Here is a 16,630-nt window from a genome sequence, read left to right as displayed (position 1 = left end):
GACTGAAATGAAAGAGGATGTGAAGTCTGGTGAATCAAAGAATGATGAAGTCTCGAAAGACATTTCCGAATCTGTTGAGTCCATCCAGGTTGTGGCATCGGCTCCAGAGGGCGATGAGTCAATACCTACAACTACTGTTGAGTTGACCACTGCCTCTGCTGTAGATTCTCATCCAGTTGACTCTGCACTCCAGTCGCAGCAGACATATGTGTCTTCTGCTCCAGAGGCTTCTATTTAACAGTCATGGCCGTTGTGATAAGCAACCCTAGTTTCTTTTGATTTGTTATTTTGCAATCAACACGTTATTCCTTTACATAGTCTTTACGAACTAATCCAAATATACATAGGGCCATGAATAAGAGAGCGATAACAGAAAGAAGAATAAACCAATGTGTGTACAAGTAGGACATCCATTGTTTGTGCGGGTTGGATCCTGCTCGATGTAAACATAAGTCCAAAAAGCGACCAACAATCACAGGTGCAGGAACATCGCCAAATATATGATAGAACACAGTAGCCACACCTAAAGCCATTGGACGAACAAATGGAGCTGCCGAGTTGAGAACAATAAGTGTCCAGGATGGATTACTAGCAAAAAGACTGGTGAATCCAAAGAAAAATGCAACAAAGAAAACGAGATGATGTCGAACACTGAAAACGGTGAAGGAGAAGAAAACAGTACAAAAGATTCCACAAATGAGAAAATGCTTCGAATAGCAGTACAGACAGTGGGTTTGCGAGAACGACTCGTCTACACCCATTCTATTCAACGTCCATCCTCCTACCACTGACCCCACAATACCAGCAAGACAACAAATCGCGCCATAAACTAGAGAAGAAACAGCTTCATCTGTAAAGAAGCCTAGATGAAGAAGTAACTGATTACCGAAAGCGAGATAGGCCCCACATAAGTAAACACCAGCCGCTTCGGCCAAGAAGGAACAAATGAACATAGGACTCTTCAGTAAACTCCAAGTGGCTTGTACAAATAACATCTTTTCTTCACTTTTCTTTGAAGGTTCATAGGAGACGAAATACAGAATGATTATTGCTGGTAACATAAGAGGAGCTACACACAAGTACAAGAGTCTCCACGAATAGTACTGGGACACCCAACCAGAAAGCATGAATCCAATTGCTGTTCCGATAGAGATAGCAGCATACAAAAGAGCCATCGATGAGCCCAACTTTTCTTTTGGAGAAACTTCATTAATATAAGCAGGAATAACGATTTGGAAGGCCGCCTCGCCAACACCGCTAAGCATTCTTGCAACTAGAAGGACCCAGTAATTGGGTGCCAAACCACTAGCAATTGAAGCACAAAACCAGCACAATAAACCAAACGATACAACACGAAAAGGTGGAAAGAGAGTAACATAATAGCCAAAGAGAATACTAGCGATTGAAAAACCGCAAATAAAAACACTCGTAAGAGCGCCAAAAAACGTATTTTCATGGGTTGGTACTGATTTCCTGACAAACTCGAGTATTTTTTCAGAACTACCCGAAATTACAACTCTCTCGAGATAGTTAAGAAGATTCATAAAAAAGAAGAGAGCTAGGAGTCCCTGATAACTACACTTTCGATCCACCCACGATTGTTGTGTATTCTCAGTCTTGGATTCTTCAGAAGCTGTTGGTAATAGGAGATTTGTGTTCTCCATGATGAAGAAAAATGGATGTGATTACGATTCGATTGCTACTCTTTCCGCTTCTTCGGTGGTAAGTATAGGAGAGTTAAGAACTGGTGTACTTCTGTGAGTACATGTGTTTCTGATTTGTGTTGTGTTCCATAGTAATCATAATTATTCGATCACTGGACACAGATCCCTCAAACATATTCACCTGACATGGGTCAGAATACGTCGAAAGAACCCTTGTTTTGTTCAACACCTCCAGTTTTTGATGAAGACATTTCCATTCGACGACGACGACGGTTGCATCGTAATCACAGTAATCGTATCAGTATCTCTGGGTTGGAAAGTGGAACCAACATCGACTCTGTACTTTCGAAAATGGGGGTTCAAACAGAGTTTGAGGAAACACCTTTTTCTGGTATATTATTTTTGGAATGTTGATCTAGATTCTTCTTTTCCAGATGAAGTAACACCTGTTCGAGACCATAGTGAGGCAAAGAAGAAAGTGCAAGCTTTGTACAACATGCGTCTGAACCGCTATAAAATGCGGCTTTCAGCAATGTATCCTGAGTGTAGTGAGAGCGGAACAGTCAATTTGTCTCGAATTCGTAGTTCTACTATGATGGAAATGGTAGCTTATTTGGATGTTCCTACGCAGTTGAACTTGAAGTTAGTGAATCGTTATTTCCGAAAGTTAGTTAAAATATCACATAGTTGTGTCTCTTTAGATGCTTCGTCCGGTTGGATCGATGCTATTCATTTAAGTACTTTTCTAAAGCGTATTAATCTAGTTGGTGAACCTCGAGAAGGTGATTTGAAGGAATTTACGTCTCTTCTCCGGAATGATGGCTTTATGGAACTAAATTCTTTGGGACTCTATTTTGTTGGAGAGTGGGCCTTATTGGAAATTCTGGATGCTCTTTGTTGTCGTATTCAGCGGGAGAAGAATATGGACATGATTTCTAATTCGTTCAATGCTGAAATTGTGATTCAAGAGAATGAGTTTTCTCCATTTTTTGCATCAAAGTTTGCCTCCTTGTGTAATTCGGTCCTCTCCTGTGTTCTCTCTCGTCTAACCTTTATTCTTCGTGCTGCTGATGGACTGAAATTGCTTTTTCGTTCTACTAAGATGGCTCAGTGTCAGTCTCTGGTGGAACTGGACTTGCACAATGTACCTCTAGGCCGTGACGGATTTGAGGTATTGGCTCAGTCGCTATGGCCACTTGAAGATGTTTCGATAACCACAACGACTCCTCCATTGAAGCAACTTTTACTAAGCAATACTCATTTAACCGACAGTTGTATGGTTTCTCTTGCTCTAGCTGCGGAGCGTGGCTTGTTAGGTACCTTGGAGCGAATCGATCTCTCTCAGAACGCATTGACATGTGCTGGGATGGAAGTGCTTATTCCCCCTTTGAGTAATTTTCTATGCCCCAATTTACGAAGTCTTAACCTCTCCGAGAATATCAAGCTCGGTAACACGTTGACTCCATGGATTCTGGCTTTGTCGAAAGGGGTGTGTCCTATGCTGGAGTGTCTTCAATTGAATCACTGCAACATTGGAGTGACTGAAGTCGATGCCTTGGGTGTGTTTCTGAGCAGTTCATTTTCAGAAAACATGACGCTTCTGGATGTGGGAAACAATCCTGAGATTGCTCCTGCGTTGTCTCAATTCTTTCAGTGCCTCTTAAACTCTCCCTGCACAGCATTCCGTTCTCTAAACTTTGAGAATGTGGGTCTTACTGATACTCCTCTCAAAGAGTTGTCTCTCTGGTTGCGATCCTCGAAAGCCCAGAATCTCCATACACTGATTCTGCGTGTTAATAATCTGGAAGAGAAGAGCTTATTGCACCTTTTTTCGTCGATTCGTCATTCAATGACGCTTCTGGATGTCAGCAGTAATTTCCTTGGTTCCTTTACTCCATCTCTGTGGAAGCGATTGATGAGTCGTAAATCATATGTGATTTGTATTCGTGAGCTGAATATCACTCACAACCCGCTAACGGATGAGGATTTGAAACTTGTTGTGGGTTATTTGAAACGGTTTGTGGACATGCGTTATCTCAATACGTTGTGTTTTGAGGACAATAGTAGTGGGCGAAAGGGTATCGAGTATTGTATTCAGTCGTTCCCTACTGATGTATCATGTCAGCTGCGACATCTTACGGTCATCTCGTTGAATATTCGCTGCATTGGTCAATACCTTTGTACCTGGTTGTGTTCAGCGGCAGCATCCAATCTCCATAAATTGCAGTTAGTGAATTGTACTCTATGCAAACGGGATTGTGCCTTTCTTGTAAGAGCTTTTGAGAGATCTCCGTATTGTCAGGGACTCCGTTCATTGCGGTTGAGTGGGAATCACGATGTTGATGATATATTCGTGGAGGATTTCCTTCGTGTGTATGCAATGGATGGGATTCTACCATTCTTGTATGATGTTGATCTATCGTATACGGGTATTACAAAGATTGGTGTGAATTCATGGCTTCATTTCTTTGAGGAACACGATAGTTACTCTCTTCGTCTGTTGAATCTTGCATATCTTTCCATGTCATCCCATCAAGTGAATCATTTTCACCGTGCTTTTCGACGAGTCTTTAAGGGAGGTTGCTTAATGTGAAGCAGTTGTTAATGTGTTTGTTTCAGACTGATGTAGCAAATTGGAGAGAGCTGAATCAACAGTAGAAAGGTAATTTAGACCCTAATCCGTTTTTATACAAGTGTAGGTATCTGAGGAATTGTGCTGCAACTGATTCTATTGCACTCTACACAGTTCGGGCCCCTCTTCACATCCCACACAGACCTATCAATCTTAAAAACCTCAAATATAAATGGTAACAAGTAGAAAAAATGAGATACAATAAACAGTCTTCGATGACAAACAAGTTATTCTTTCCCAATGTGGAGGAGACACCGTAATTCCGATACAGATAAAAAGAGTGAAGAGAAAAGCAACGAAGTATGCGCCAATTGTATACGCCTGCTCCAAGAGAATACGCAGTTGAAGGAACAACTTGCAATCTTACAAGGAGAAGGAAAACGAAAGCAATATACTATTAACCCTACGTTATATACGTTCTATAAGAACAATGTACAAAAGAATCGGATATCCAGGTGAACGGATATAAAAGATGAGTCAAACCTAGGGCAGCGAGTCAAGTTACAAGTGGATTATTGGATGTGGAAGAGGAGAATGATCAAGAGGAATATAATGAGCGGATAATCGAAGAATGTGGTCAGAATATGCCCAATCCATACTTTCTAACGGATGATTTCGTGGAAGCTTTTGAGAATCAATGCAATCAAATCAGTAGGATTAAGAGTCATATCTGATTGTAGAACATGTATTTAATTCCGAACCTCGAATTTTGAAACTCAAGTCACCAGTCTATGTTTTTGGTGATTTCCACGGAAACATAGCGGATCTGATTGCCTTTTCCAAGCTATTGTGGCCTCTTGGTATGCACTTGACACCAGGAAGCTTTTTGTTCTTGGGCGACTATGTCGATCGAGGTCAATATTCGATCGAAGTTTTATCTTATCTATTTGCCCAGAAGATCATGCTCCCTGATAAAGTGTTCATGCTTCGAGGAAACCATGAATTGCGTGCCGTTAACATATCCTTTATCTCTGTGATTGTTTGTACTTAACATAACGGTTGGGAGTCATATTACGGAAACCGTTGTTTCTTAGGTCAGTTGAAGAGTCGATATGGTGTGAATGAGGGAAAGAATCTGTGGGCAATGGCGAATTCTGTGTTCGATTATCTTCCCTTTGCTGCTACCATCGACGATGTGATTTTCTGTGTTCATGGAGGTATTCCTCGTCCTCTGTCAGCAGAGGAAACTGCTTTGGAGAGTATCAACAAGATTCCTTGCCCTACAGCAGTGCGTGTGACAACCACTGATGCTCGCTCAAAGCAAATCAAGCAACTATCAAGTGATTTGTTATGGTCAGATCCAGCCCAGCATGAACAGGAGAAGCGTCTCGATCAAACAGGATTTGGTGAAGGAGAACGTGGTCCAGGAGCGATTTGCTATGGTGATAAGGCCATTCAGAACTTCTTGGATACAAATGGAATGTCTCACATTGTTCGGGCTCATGAACCGACCCAGAAGGGAATTAATATAAGCAAGGGTGGTCGTGTGATCACCATTTTCAGTACATCTCGAGTACCAGTGAATGTGAATAGTGAGGATTAGGATCATGGTTGTCAGGATGCCTTCTGTGGTTGCATTCTTGTAGATACAGAGAATATCATTGCTATCAATCATCCTGATGCTACAAAGGATGTTACCCGAGATTATGAAAGTGATAGTGATGAGAGTATCTGTGTTGAAGACATGGACGAAGAAGATGATTCATGTGTTTATTAAGAAACAAGCAATTGAGTAAATACACGCACCATCTTACTATCAACAAATTGACCAGAAGTGACACTAGATAAACGCGACTTTGACAAGGAATTACGTCCTGTGAGGATACTCTCCTTTGGAAGAGTAAAATCGTCGGGTTTGGAGCCACCAACACTTACAAACCAATCTGCAGGTACCGTTCGAGCTAACTGATACAATGGCAAGGTAAGAACGCCCATAGCAAAACAGAACAAGTACTCTTGCCATGTTAAACGGTGTGTCGTAAACACACGTCCAGCAAACTGTACCAACAAAACCTGCAAAACAATAGAAACCACGAAAATCACCCAGAACATCGTATTCGTGAAAATGTTTTCAAATACATTCGCCTCGTCGTTAATACGTCTCGAGTTAATCTCATTGAATAAACCCATAAACACGAATGTATTGAATACCATGGTGAAGTGTGTTTCTGGCTCCACATTCTTACCCAAATCTGATCCAATAGGCAGATTGAATAATTTGTGACCATAGAACACCAAAGTCAGCAGAATCACAAGCTGGAATACTAACTGGCCCAACAGATTCCTCACAATCACATTGCTAATCAATGACTCCGTTTTACTGTACGGGAGACGATCCAACAGTTTAGGAGTGGGAGTTTCAGTGGCCAGAGCCAGAGCAGCCATCGTGTCCATGACAAGATTGATCCACAAGACCTGCACAGCACTCAGCGGTGACTCGTGGAGGAAAAGAGCCGAAATGAAAGAGACAGTACAAGCCACGAAGGAGACAGTGAGTTGGAATTGGAGGAACTTCCGAATGGAGTCATAGACATTTCGACCCCACATCACAGCCTTCACAATCGAGACGAAGTTATCATCCATCAACACAATATCAGAAGCATCCTTAGCTACAGAGGTTCCTGTGATTCCCATAGCAAAACCAACATTCGACTTGGCCAGAGCAGGACCATCATTCGTTCCATCTCCAGTCACAGCCACAACCTGATGACGTTCCATCAGACCTGTCACCAGCAAATGCTTGTCAGTAGGAGCTGAACGAGCCATCACCTGAAGAGTGTCCACAAACTGATCGAACTGACCCTGATTCTTCACTACCATAAATTGCTGGAGCTGACGAGCATCATTTGGATTCTTCACTTGGTACATGCATCCTCGTTCCTTGCATTCCTTTGTACACTGACTCTTTCCTTCAAGCAGCTACTGCCTCAGGTGTCCAATCCTTACAATGCTCATCCTTATGACCCACAATTGAAGGATAACCGTAGTGAGTAGGATAGTCAGGTGTTTTGAAGTCAGGAACAAAATAACGATCATTACTACAGTCCTTACAATCACATTTGTGATAGAAATGAGGAGGTAACACCAGACCACCTGTGATCTCACGGAATTGGCTACCCAGAATCGCACGACCAGCAGGCCATTCCTTTCCATTAGGATCCTTCCACACACTGTTATGATAGATGTTACATTGACGAGCAATGGCCTTTGCTGTCTCCATGTTGTCTCCTGTCACCATTCGCACAAAGATACCAGCCTTCTGACATGCCAAAACAGCATCAGGCACCTCTGGACGCACTGGATCTTGGAAACCAAGCAATCCAATTAATGTGAGATTATCTTCCACAGCAGGACACTCACCTACACCCTTCTGTTCCTCTGTCTGATATGTTATCATCTTGTCCCAGTCCTGAGCAGTCTCAAAGTCACGATAAGCGAATGCCAACACACGCAGAGCCTGACTAGCCATAGGATAGATACAATGTTGAACCAGATTCTTACGAGATCCAAAGCCAGATAGATTACCCTTGCTATCCTCCTGGAAGTCACCAGTGAGTTCCTTTAAATTTCCATCAGGCAGAGCCACAGTATTACAGAGTCGAATCACCATCTCAGGAGCTCCCTTCACATACAAACGATACTTGCCATCAGGAAGACGGATCAACAGAGAGGATCGCTTTCGATTCGAGTGGAATGGATATCGACGCAAAATACCTATAGCAGTCTCTGATTCTCCTTCCTTCAACAAAGGATAAGTCTCTCGAATCTTTGTATACACCACCTGAAGCTTGTTAACCCAATGAAGCAAGGCCACATCCAAAGCTGATCCTACACCATGCTCCTTTCCTTCAGAATTCACTGTTAAGAATCCTTCATTGTTCAGAATGGCATCTTCAATCAACTTGGTCTTCACAGGTTCAGCAATGCTTTCACATTCCTTAATGAAACTCTCATATTCCTGAGCACTTGCCGTCTTCAACTCATTCATCATTTTCGCTTGATTCTCTTCATTATAAACCCATCCTTGAACCACAGTCATTTGGTTTTGAGTGAGGGTTCCTGTCTTATCCGAACAAATAGTGTTAGCTCCTCCCATGGTCTCACAAGCAGACAAGTGACGCACCAGATTCTTATCATTCATCATCTTCTTCACAGAATAAGCAAGAGAAATAGTGACTGATAATGGCAGTCCTTCAGGAATGGCCAAGACAAGAATGGCTACACCAGTAATGAAGGCTTGAATGATATAGTTCCATTCTTCCATGCCCCAAACAGGATTCCCTTGATCATCTGTACTTCCATTTCCTGTAGCGAATTTCACAATACCAAATACAATCATCACAATCACTGTGAGACCAGCAACTGATGCACCAATAACAGAAAGCGTCTGAGCGAGCTTTGCCAACTTAATTTGGAGTGGAGTATCTTCATCATTGCCTGATTCGATGATCGAACGCATACGACCAAACACTGAGTTTGGTCCCACAGCAGTCACAACCATCTTCAGAGATCCTTCATGGCACTCTGTTGAGGATACAATGAAGGGATTCTTTGCTCCCTTCTCCACCTGATCTGACTCTCCTGTGAGTTTGGATTCGTCCATCTTCACATTGTTACCCGAGAGATAGTAGCCATCAGCAGGAATCATATCTCCTGCAGCAATCTCAATAATATCTCCGACCACAAGATCATCTGTGACAACAAGTTTCATTTCACCATCTCGCAATACCTTGATCATCTTCTTGTTGTTGATAGAATTGAGTGCACGGAATTGCTTATCCTTTTGCAAATCATTAATAGCAGTAACATTCACACAAACAAGAACAGCAATAATGATAGCGACACCATCATACCAACCATCATCTGTATTCAATCCAAGGAGAATGGATATAATAGCAGCAATTGTAAGGAGAATTAAGGTCAAATCATGCATTCCTTCCCATACTAATTGGCAATAGGTCACTCCCTTCCTCTCCACAGTTTTGTTACTGCCATATAATTCAACCCGACGAGGATCGTTCGCTTGTTCTGTTGTCAATCCCTACAATACTGCTTAGATTATTACTCCTGACATTGACACACACAAACACAATTGGAACTCAACCTACATTCTTTGAATCAGTTCCCAGCGTCTTGAGAAGTTCTTCGACTCCGCCAAAACGGTCAATCGATTTGATCCCCTCGTTCTCCATCTGCCAATCGAAGAGAGAGTCTTTCTTCGTAGCAGTTGGGGCTCCAAGATCATCGCAAGACCATTTAAACAGTTCACTATTCTAGATGTGATTGATGGTAAGAGTAACAACGTCCTCTGTCTTGTGAGAGACAACAACGTTCGTGAGTTCAATATTCTTTTGATCTTCGCTCATCGAAAAGAATAGTGATTCGTACAAACAATTGTGCGCGGGGTTTTGATGACTACTCGAGATTCGTAACGCCCGCTCTTTTTGATTGGATAAGAATGAAGCTTCAGACGTGAATTGTGAATAGTACGATAAATTCATGGTATCATCAGGTATTTCGACAACAAAAAGGATAGAAATACAAAATTATATCAGCTTTTCTTGAACACTGGACCTCTTCTTCATCTCCTGCATCTTCTTCGGCAAGGTTTTACGATTACTGAATCGACCCGAACGCGTTACTTTACAATACATATACAATTGGGCGAGATAAGCTATAGTAAGAACAACAATGATAATAGTGGCAACAATATCCTTCCCAGAGAGACGTTCTCGGAGAACAACCTTCTTTGTCAACAGAATCTGCATGTTTGGAGGAATATGTTCTGATGTCTTCTTGTAAAACAGATTCGTGGCATTAGCATTGAAAATATCGAGTTCCATCTTCACATATGCACTTGTTAAACGATGCGGACGCAATCGAACATCAATACATACAGAAGGATAATCGGTTGGATCAGAGCAGGAAGTTGGCAAGAAGAACAACACATCTTCCTCTTTCACGGTCATTTCCCGAACAAGCACAGATCGGAGTTCATCACTCACAATCGAGTCAAAGATGTCTAATGTACAGTTGTAAATGCGGTAGCCAAGGTCAAGAAACGCTTCGGATGCGCTAGCAAAACGACTCAGACAAGCACTTTGATCCTCCTCTTCCCATACAGGTTGGTAGTGATTCACAGAACAACGGCGTTGTGACTTGCCAAGCTTCAAGAAACCACATTTACCATACGAAATACTGTCACCAATAGCAGTTGGCCAGTTCTTCATTGGTGGACAGAAGACCTCTTGTTCTGCATAGAATTTCACAAAATTGACTCTCACTTCCTCTGTTGAGTTAGTGGTATAATGAACACGCAACTCATAAGCATGGTAAGGACGCTTTGGATAGAACTTGAACACATAATTCTCAAAGGACTGAGGAAAGAGATAAGGATTATTGATCACAGCAATCAAATCTGTTACTTCTCTCAAGAGATACGAGTTATTCTCAATCACTGTGTCATTCAACACACCAAGAATCTCAAAGATCACAGGTTGATAATTATCATTATAAGTACCTCGAATAAGCATTCGATTACAATATCGACGCTCATTGTTAGGGAATGTATACCGTAAGGAAGCAGGTAATGTCTGACTGAACCAATAACTATAATCATTTGTATCAAATGCTTCTTCTGCATTGCCACTCACTTCAGGAGGATTGGAATGCGATGAAGGTGTTCCACCAAATGTAGTTAGCAACTGATGGTGGGTAAGCTGGAAATGCTCCATTGAAAGATCAACCGAGAAGTCATATGGTGTTGTGGTCTTATAGACATGGACTTCGGCAGCGATTACATTTGTACCACTTACGAATAGGGCTGGATTCAGAGAGATCCAGACTCCATCTTGTAATCTCTCTGCACGGAAAGCCATCGTATCCGGACTGATTGTTCCTTGAGGCAAATTCAATCTAGCAGCTTCGTTGCCATTCAGATAAAGTATAATTCCTCCATTTACGTGCAACCGAACACGAACAGCTGCAAATGAATCCAGTGGATCAATCTCAATGGTTCTACGAAGATAGATCGTGGAGATCTCATAGTCAAATGTAGCTTTCTGACCATAGGCATAAGTTGACCATTTCGAATCATCGAACTTGCTCTGTAACCACTTCTTTGACACTTTCTTCTTGTTTCTCCACATCTTCCATGTGTCTGTAGGAGAGAAGAGATTCACAAGATGGAATCGGTTTGGAACTGTATTCATACTAACAATCTCTGTGATTCCAAGCATAGTTCCCTCTGGATCTGTGAATGTTATTGGTCTATAATAAGGCTTTGGATCGGAGGAAGGTTTGTAGAATACACTTGTGTATGGTTTATCTGTTAAGCATAACATGAACTGCTTTGGACGATCATAGCTAAGACTACGTTGGACAACCAGTTTCCCTGTATCTTCTTCATACAAATCAAACCCATCATCTCCAATATCTTCTTTAGATCCATAGATCTTATAGGTACCTTCAGGACAAGTACCCACATAGAATGTAAATGGTACTTTAACGACTCCAGCATCATTCTCACACACAACTGTCACAGAATAGACACCTTGAGAAGTGAAAGATCCAGTGATAAGTTTCTTACTGTCATCAAAACTAAGAGATATCTCAGATGAATCGATATGGAGAGGAATGTAGAGACCCGTTGTAACATAGGGGATGAAGATCTCCTCCTTGGGAAGCAAAGCAATGCTTGTGACATTCACAAAGAAAGTTGGAGGAACCTTCTGAATCATTTCTAGAGTTGTATTGAACCATGAATCCTCTTTTGGACTTGCATGAAAGTAATGCAATCCATCTTCTCGATACAAATCAAACGAATATACCATTGCACGGGATTGTGGGACAGGATAGAATGCCAAATCATAGTCATCATATGGAATACACAAACTCAGAGCATAACCACTTGTTGACACATTCTTCTCAACATAAACCTCTTTTCCATTCTTCAACAGATAGAAATTGAAGTTATCTCCAGAAGCTGTAGCATAAAGATACTTCCCATATTGACAGGCAGGGAGTTCAAGCTTGATTGGAGTCTGAATCGACCCACCAGGAGTTGCAGCTGTGATGATGTAGGTTGCAGTCGATGTGACTGTTGGAGTACCAATGATTCGAGAGTTGGGTTCTGATGAGTCAAGAGAAAGACCTTGAGGAAGTGTGGGATTGATAGTAATGGCACAATACTGAATATCACATTGGATCTGGAGTGGATCCATGGGCTTGTAGACTTGAAGTGAAGCCGAAGTGATCTCTTGTTGTTCTTTGTTAAGGACTGTGACACTTGTTGGTACTTCTGCTGCAATACATGATAAGAGGATTGTAGTATTGAAGGTAAGGGAATCACTTGTTACTGATACAATATAGGAAGTCCAATCAAATACTGTTGTAGGTTTTCCCGTGATAATTCCAGTTGGTGAAAGAACTAAACCAGAAGGCAAATCGGGGTTTACAGAATAGATCGGATTTGAAAGTGTGATACCAAATGTCCTTAGTGTAATCGCTTCTATGTCCTGCCCCTGAAGGAGTTGAGTTTGAGACGTGGAAGCAATGAAAGGTTTAGTAGGAAGATAACTAACCAGATTTTCTTCTAAAGAATGGTATTCTTCTTCATCAGGTCTCTGAATCTCTATAGTCAAAATAAACTGATCTTGATTAGTGAAGTAAGTAATCATGATTGAATGATATCCCTCTGTAAGATCTGCTCTAAAGGTTGATTGGCTTACTTCCCCTTTACAATCCAAATAGGATGCCACTTGCTTGTCATCAATCAATAATTTAAAACCGTCTGCTTTCTGGACACGGAATCGCCAATCACCAGTGACATTCGTTTTGAACATGCCAGACCATTCAATGTATGCCTGACCTTGGAAAATGACAGAAGGAACATTGGACCACCAACCATATCGAGGTTGTAATGGACGCATGAATACTGTTTCTTCACGAACAGCATATGTATCAGCATAATAGGTGTAAAACAACCGATTATCGCAGACATTCTTCTCCTCTTGAACTCGATAATAATGACCCATAAGGCCGGGGATTGGCTCATTCCCAACAAGGATTGTTAGCGAAGCTTTAGATGTACCATATTCATTCTCTGCTGTGATAACATATTCACCATATACAGCTACAGAGCTCTGTCCATGAATAGCACCAGTAGCATCGTCTAACCACATCCCTGCGGGGAGGTTAGGCTTCACAGTATAGTGACCACCACTATAATGAACAATTGGTGATGAATTATTCACATAGGTGTTAACAAGTGTGGAAATTGGATTATACTGAACATAAGAAGGAGCTCGAGTGTACATTTGAAGAGTTGATCCATCAAGAAGTTCCCAAGATTCATCTCCATATCGCCACTCCACTTTAAGAATAGCAAAGAGATCTGTCTGCGTTCGATACATATCAATCAAGTGATAACCTGGGGCTAACTCGATCGTAAACACTTTATCATTGATTGAACTACCACAATAACCCATTTCCAGAACAAGAGAGTTGTCAATTCGGACGGAAATCGCATTGGTTGACCAAATATGAAATTGATACTCTCCTTTGTTCGAAGCATGAAACAGTCCATGGAGATGGGCTGTAAATGCTTTGCCTAAAGAATCATCCAGCCCTGGCCAATAATGAACATGCTCAATATGATAAGCTTCAGTGAAATTGAGTTGTTGAGAGACAGCAACACATTTCTTCACTGGTTCGAAGAGATACATCAAATGGGAGTAGATGGAATTGTATCCCAAAGGAGCATAGTAGCATAGGGAATAACTGGTTGTTGGCTTGACCGGATAGTCTACATCATTTGATAATAATTGCTCCTACTCTTGTATTCCAGCACAATTACTGTACTTGCCGTCTGATCATTGTAAACTGCAGTCACTGTATACTCAACGACTTGTTCCTTGCCAGTATAAACACCGCTAATCTGACCCAAGTCTTCATCAAATGACAGGCCATCCGTTAGTTTAGGATAAATTGTGATCTTTTTGTACTCCGAATCCGTATAGAAGCGGATCGGAGTGAATGCGATGTTTGTATAGATTGTTTGTCTATCAAAGCCAGCATCTACCTTTGTAAGACGATCATTCGCTATATATCAAGTTTGTCCAAAGCAGTAACAGCTAATGTAGAAGTAGCCGTTTAAACCACCCGAAGTTATTTGGATACGGAATCTATCAAAATAGGCGATTGGAGATCCCTTAATAATGCCTTCTATATATGTCAGTCCTTTAGGAAGCAAAGGATTGAATGTAGCATCACTTGTTGCATTTGTGCAAACCATATATCTTGCATTTCCATTGCGCTGATAGGGAATAAAGCCATTTCCACATGTAAGAATCTGACTCGAAACAGCTACACTTGTTAGATTTGATATAGTAATTACCTAGAAACAAGAATAGGAAGACAAAAAGATACATTTGTACTAAAATGGGAAAAAAGAACAACTCTTGATTATCAATGGTACGAGTCACTAGACAGAATGTTAGAATAATCAGTCTTTGTAGGTATATGTGATGTCGTATTCGTTCCAGAAAAGACTAGAAATCTCCCATACAGTTCCAAAAAGATTAACAAACAAGGAATGATACATCTGCATTTTGACACACCTCATCCGATGTCTTATCCTCTTCTTCCATGGATTGAGTCTTTCTTTCTTTGGGTAGTTCCGAGTGTTTTCGAATTGCTAAATGACATTGAAGGTTGAGAAAGTTAATGTGATTTTGATCCGTTAGTAGCTACAATGAAACAATAAGAGTAAAACATACATAACGGAATGCTTCATCCTGAAGTTTGTCAAGGAAATACAAACATTCGGGATAACTATTGTCAAGAATACATAAATATACTTACATGAGATAACGAGCGTACTCTGGTTGCTTCCAATATTGTAAATACTGAAGATAGCGCAAAAACGCTTCGTCCTCAAAATACCCATTGTCTGATAGCCCTAAAGAATCAAATACTAGTATTTAAAAGTTTACACTTCAAATAAAAGACATTACTCAACGCCTGAACAAACTCAAGCTCAATCATAAAACGCTTTTCATCTTCTGTATATTCACGCAATTCAAGAAAGGAGAGTAAGGTTAAACCCTTATTCGATTCCATGGAAAGAAATGAATGATTAAATGCATATGACACGATTTTGATATCCTCTCCTATTATTTCTAGGAATCGTTCGATCATCGGCTTACTGCTTTTTAATGTTAATCGTATTAAACCAGTTAGTTGGATCTATTCACATTGTAACTTTGTATAATAAACCTTTGATGGAAAGAAATGCAATTATAAAAGAAAGATACCCTAATTTATCCTTTTATAGATATATAATTACAAGAATTATAGCCCATATCATTCATTTGGTATGGACCCTAATTCTTGTTCTTTCTGATAGTTAGATTATTCGCACTCTATTACCAAATCGTTTTCAAATGTATGTACTCTGTACTAGAGAGTGTTTGAAATGAATAGTATTTCGAATCATTTGGTGGTTGTGAATGTTGTATTGAAGGAATCAATTGGGTCTCTAACATTTGTTAATAGATGGAGAGAATCGATAAGAGCGTCATCACCACTGCTAAGGACGTGGAGGCCATGAAGCTGATTCAGGCTTACGCTGACTTCTTGAAGCGTTCTGGAAAGATTGAACTTCCTAAGATGCACGATATCATGAGAACTCGTGTATTCAGTGACTACATTCCTCTTGATGAGGACTGGTACTACATTCGTTGTGGTAGATAGTTTATTGAGATGGTCATATATAGCTGCTATTGCTCGTCACTTGTACATGAGACCTTGTGTGGGAATTAACTCCCTAAGGGAGCACTTTGGTGGAAAGCATCGTAATGGTGTGCGCCATGCTTATCATGATCATGTATGCTCATTTACTGGGTCTAAGAAGTAGGCTAATGGAACCATCATCCGCAGTGCTATTCACAATCTGGAGAAGATGGGTCTGGTCGAGGAGGCTAAGAACGGGTAGTTCTAGTGGTCCCAGTTGACATGTAGAGGCCGTAAGCTGACCAAGGCTGGACAGAAGGAGTTGGATCTCATTGCCAGACAGATCTAAATGATTCGGGATTAAAGAGTGCACGGAGTGTGTTGTGTTTGTTTGAAAAGCAAGGTCAATTGGCATCCTCAATCATGTCCTTTACAACAAACAGTCTCTCGTGACACACTCGAATAAGTTAGAACTTACTTCAGCTTCTTCTTGGGACGGAGCTGGCTGCTGTGTCCGCACTTCTTCTTACGGCAGTTGTGAGCACGAGGGGGAAGACGAGCGTAGCACTTACGGCAAATCATCTTCTCGCAGTTGTACTTC

General features: G+C 41.1%; 7 protein-coding genes across 7 annotated transcripts; 3 read left to right on the top strand and 4 right to left on the bottom strand.

The window, feature by feature from the left end:
• Nucleotides 1–302: 302 nt before the first annotated feature.
• JH06_4893 (hypothetical protein) lies at nucleotides 303–1,664 on the bottom strand (the record flags this gene model as incomplete). The annotated part of the gene is made up of 1 exon (XM_014670045.1): nucleotides 303–1,664. One exon carries the CDS (start codon nucleotides 1,662–1,664, stop codon nucleotides 303–305), a length of 1,362 nt encoding a protein of 453 aa, XP_014525531.1.
• A 241-nt stretch (nucleotides 1,665–1,905) lies between these two features.
• Nucleotides 1,906–4,257, top strand: JH06_4894 (leucine-rich repeat domain-containing protein; the record flags this gene model as incomplete). Its single annotated transcript, XM_014670044.1, has 1 exon — nucleotides 1,906–4,257. The coding sequence occupies one exon, from the start codon at nucleotides 1,906–1,908 to the stop codon at nucleotides 4,255–4,257; it is 2,352 nt and encodes a 783-aa protein (XP_014525530.1).
• A 1,123-nt stretch (nucleotides 4,258–5,380) lies between these two features.
• On the top strand, nucleotides 5,381–6,032 carry JH06_5585 (serine threonine protein phosphatase; the record flags this gene model as incomplete). The annotated part of the gene is given in 3 exon segments (XM_014670043.1): nucleotides 5,381–5,821; nucleotides 5,840–5,971; nucleotides 5,991–6,032. The coding sequence occupies 3 exon segments, from the start codon at nucleotides 5,381–5,383 to the stop codon at nucleotides 6,030–6,032; spliced, it is 615 nt and encodes a 204-aa protein (XP_014525529.1).
• On the bottom strand, nucleotides 6,010–6,843 carry JH06_5584 (plasma membrane calcium-transporting ATPase 3; the record flags this gene model as incomplete). The annotated part of the gene is made up of 1 exon (XM_014670042.1): nucleotides 6,010–6,843. One exon carries the CDS (start codon nucleotides 6,841–6,843, stop codon nucleotides 6,010–6,012), a length of 834 nt encoding a protein of 277 aa, XP_014525528.1.
• A 2,999-nt stretch (nucleotides 6,844–9,842) lies between these two features.
• On the bottom strand, nucleotides 9,843–14,726 carry JH06_4418 (alpha-mannosidase; the record flags this gene model as incomplete). Its single annotated transcript, XM_014670041.1, has 4 exons — nucleotides 9,843–14,101; nucleotides 14,131–14,397; nucleotides 14,428–14,661; nucleotides 14,693–14,726. The coding sequence occupies 4 exons, from the start codon at nucleotides 14,724–14,726 to the stop codon at nucleotides 9,843–9,845; spliced, it is 4,794 nt and encodes a 1,597-aa protein (XP_014525527.1).
• Nucleotides 14,727–14,876: 150 nt separating this feature from the next.
• JH06_4417 (hypothetical protein) lies at nucleotides 14,877–15,417 on the bottom strand (the record flags this gene model as incomplete). The annotated part of the gene is made up of 4 exons (XM_014670040.1): nucleotides 14,877–15,044; nucleotides 15,075–15,129; nucleotides 15,160–15,256; nucleotides 15,291–15,417. The coding sequence occupies 4 exons, from the start codon at nucleotides 15,415–15,417 to the stop codon at nucleotides 14,877–14,879; spliced, it is 447 nt and encodes a 148-aa protein (XP_014525526.1).
• Nucleotides 15,418–15,852: 435 nt separating this feature from the next.
• Nucleotides 15,853–16,378, top strand: JH06_4416 (40S ribosomal protein S19-a; the record flags this gene model as incomplete). The annotated part of the gene is made up of 4 exons (XM_014670039.1): nucleotides 15,853–16,042; nucleotides 16,074–16,183; nucleotides 16,214–16,287; nucleotides 16,318–16,378. 4 exons carry the CDS (start codon nucleotides 15,853–15,855, stop codon nucleotides 16,376–16,378), a joined length of 435 nt encoding a protein of 144 aa, XP_014525525.1.
• Nucleotides 16,379–16,630: the final 252 nt, after the last annotated feature.

This window comes from Blastocystis sp. subtype 4 (assembly GCF_000743755.1).
Source record: "Blastocystis sp. subtype 4 strain WR1 chromosome Unknown seqid_0346, whole genome shotgun sequence".
In the NCBI taxonomy this organism is placed as follows: Eukaryota; class Bigyra; order Opalinata; family Blastocystidae; genus Blastocystis; species Blastocystis sp. subtype 4.
This window is presented reverse-complemented; position numbering and strand designations above follow the sequence as displayed.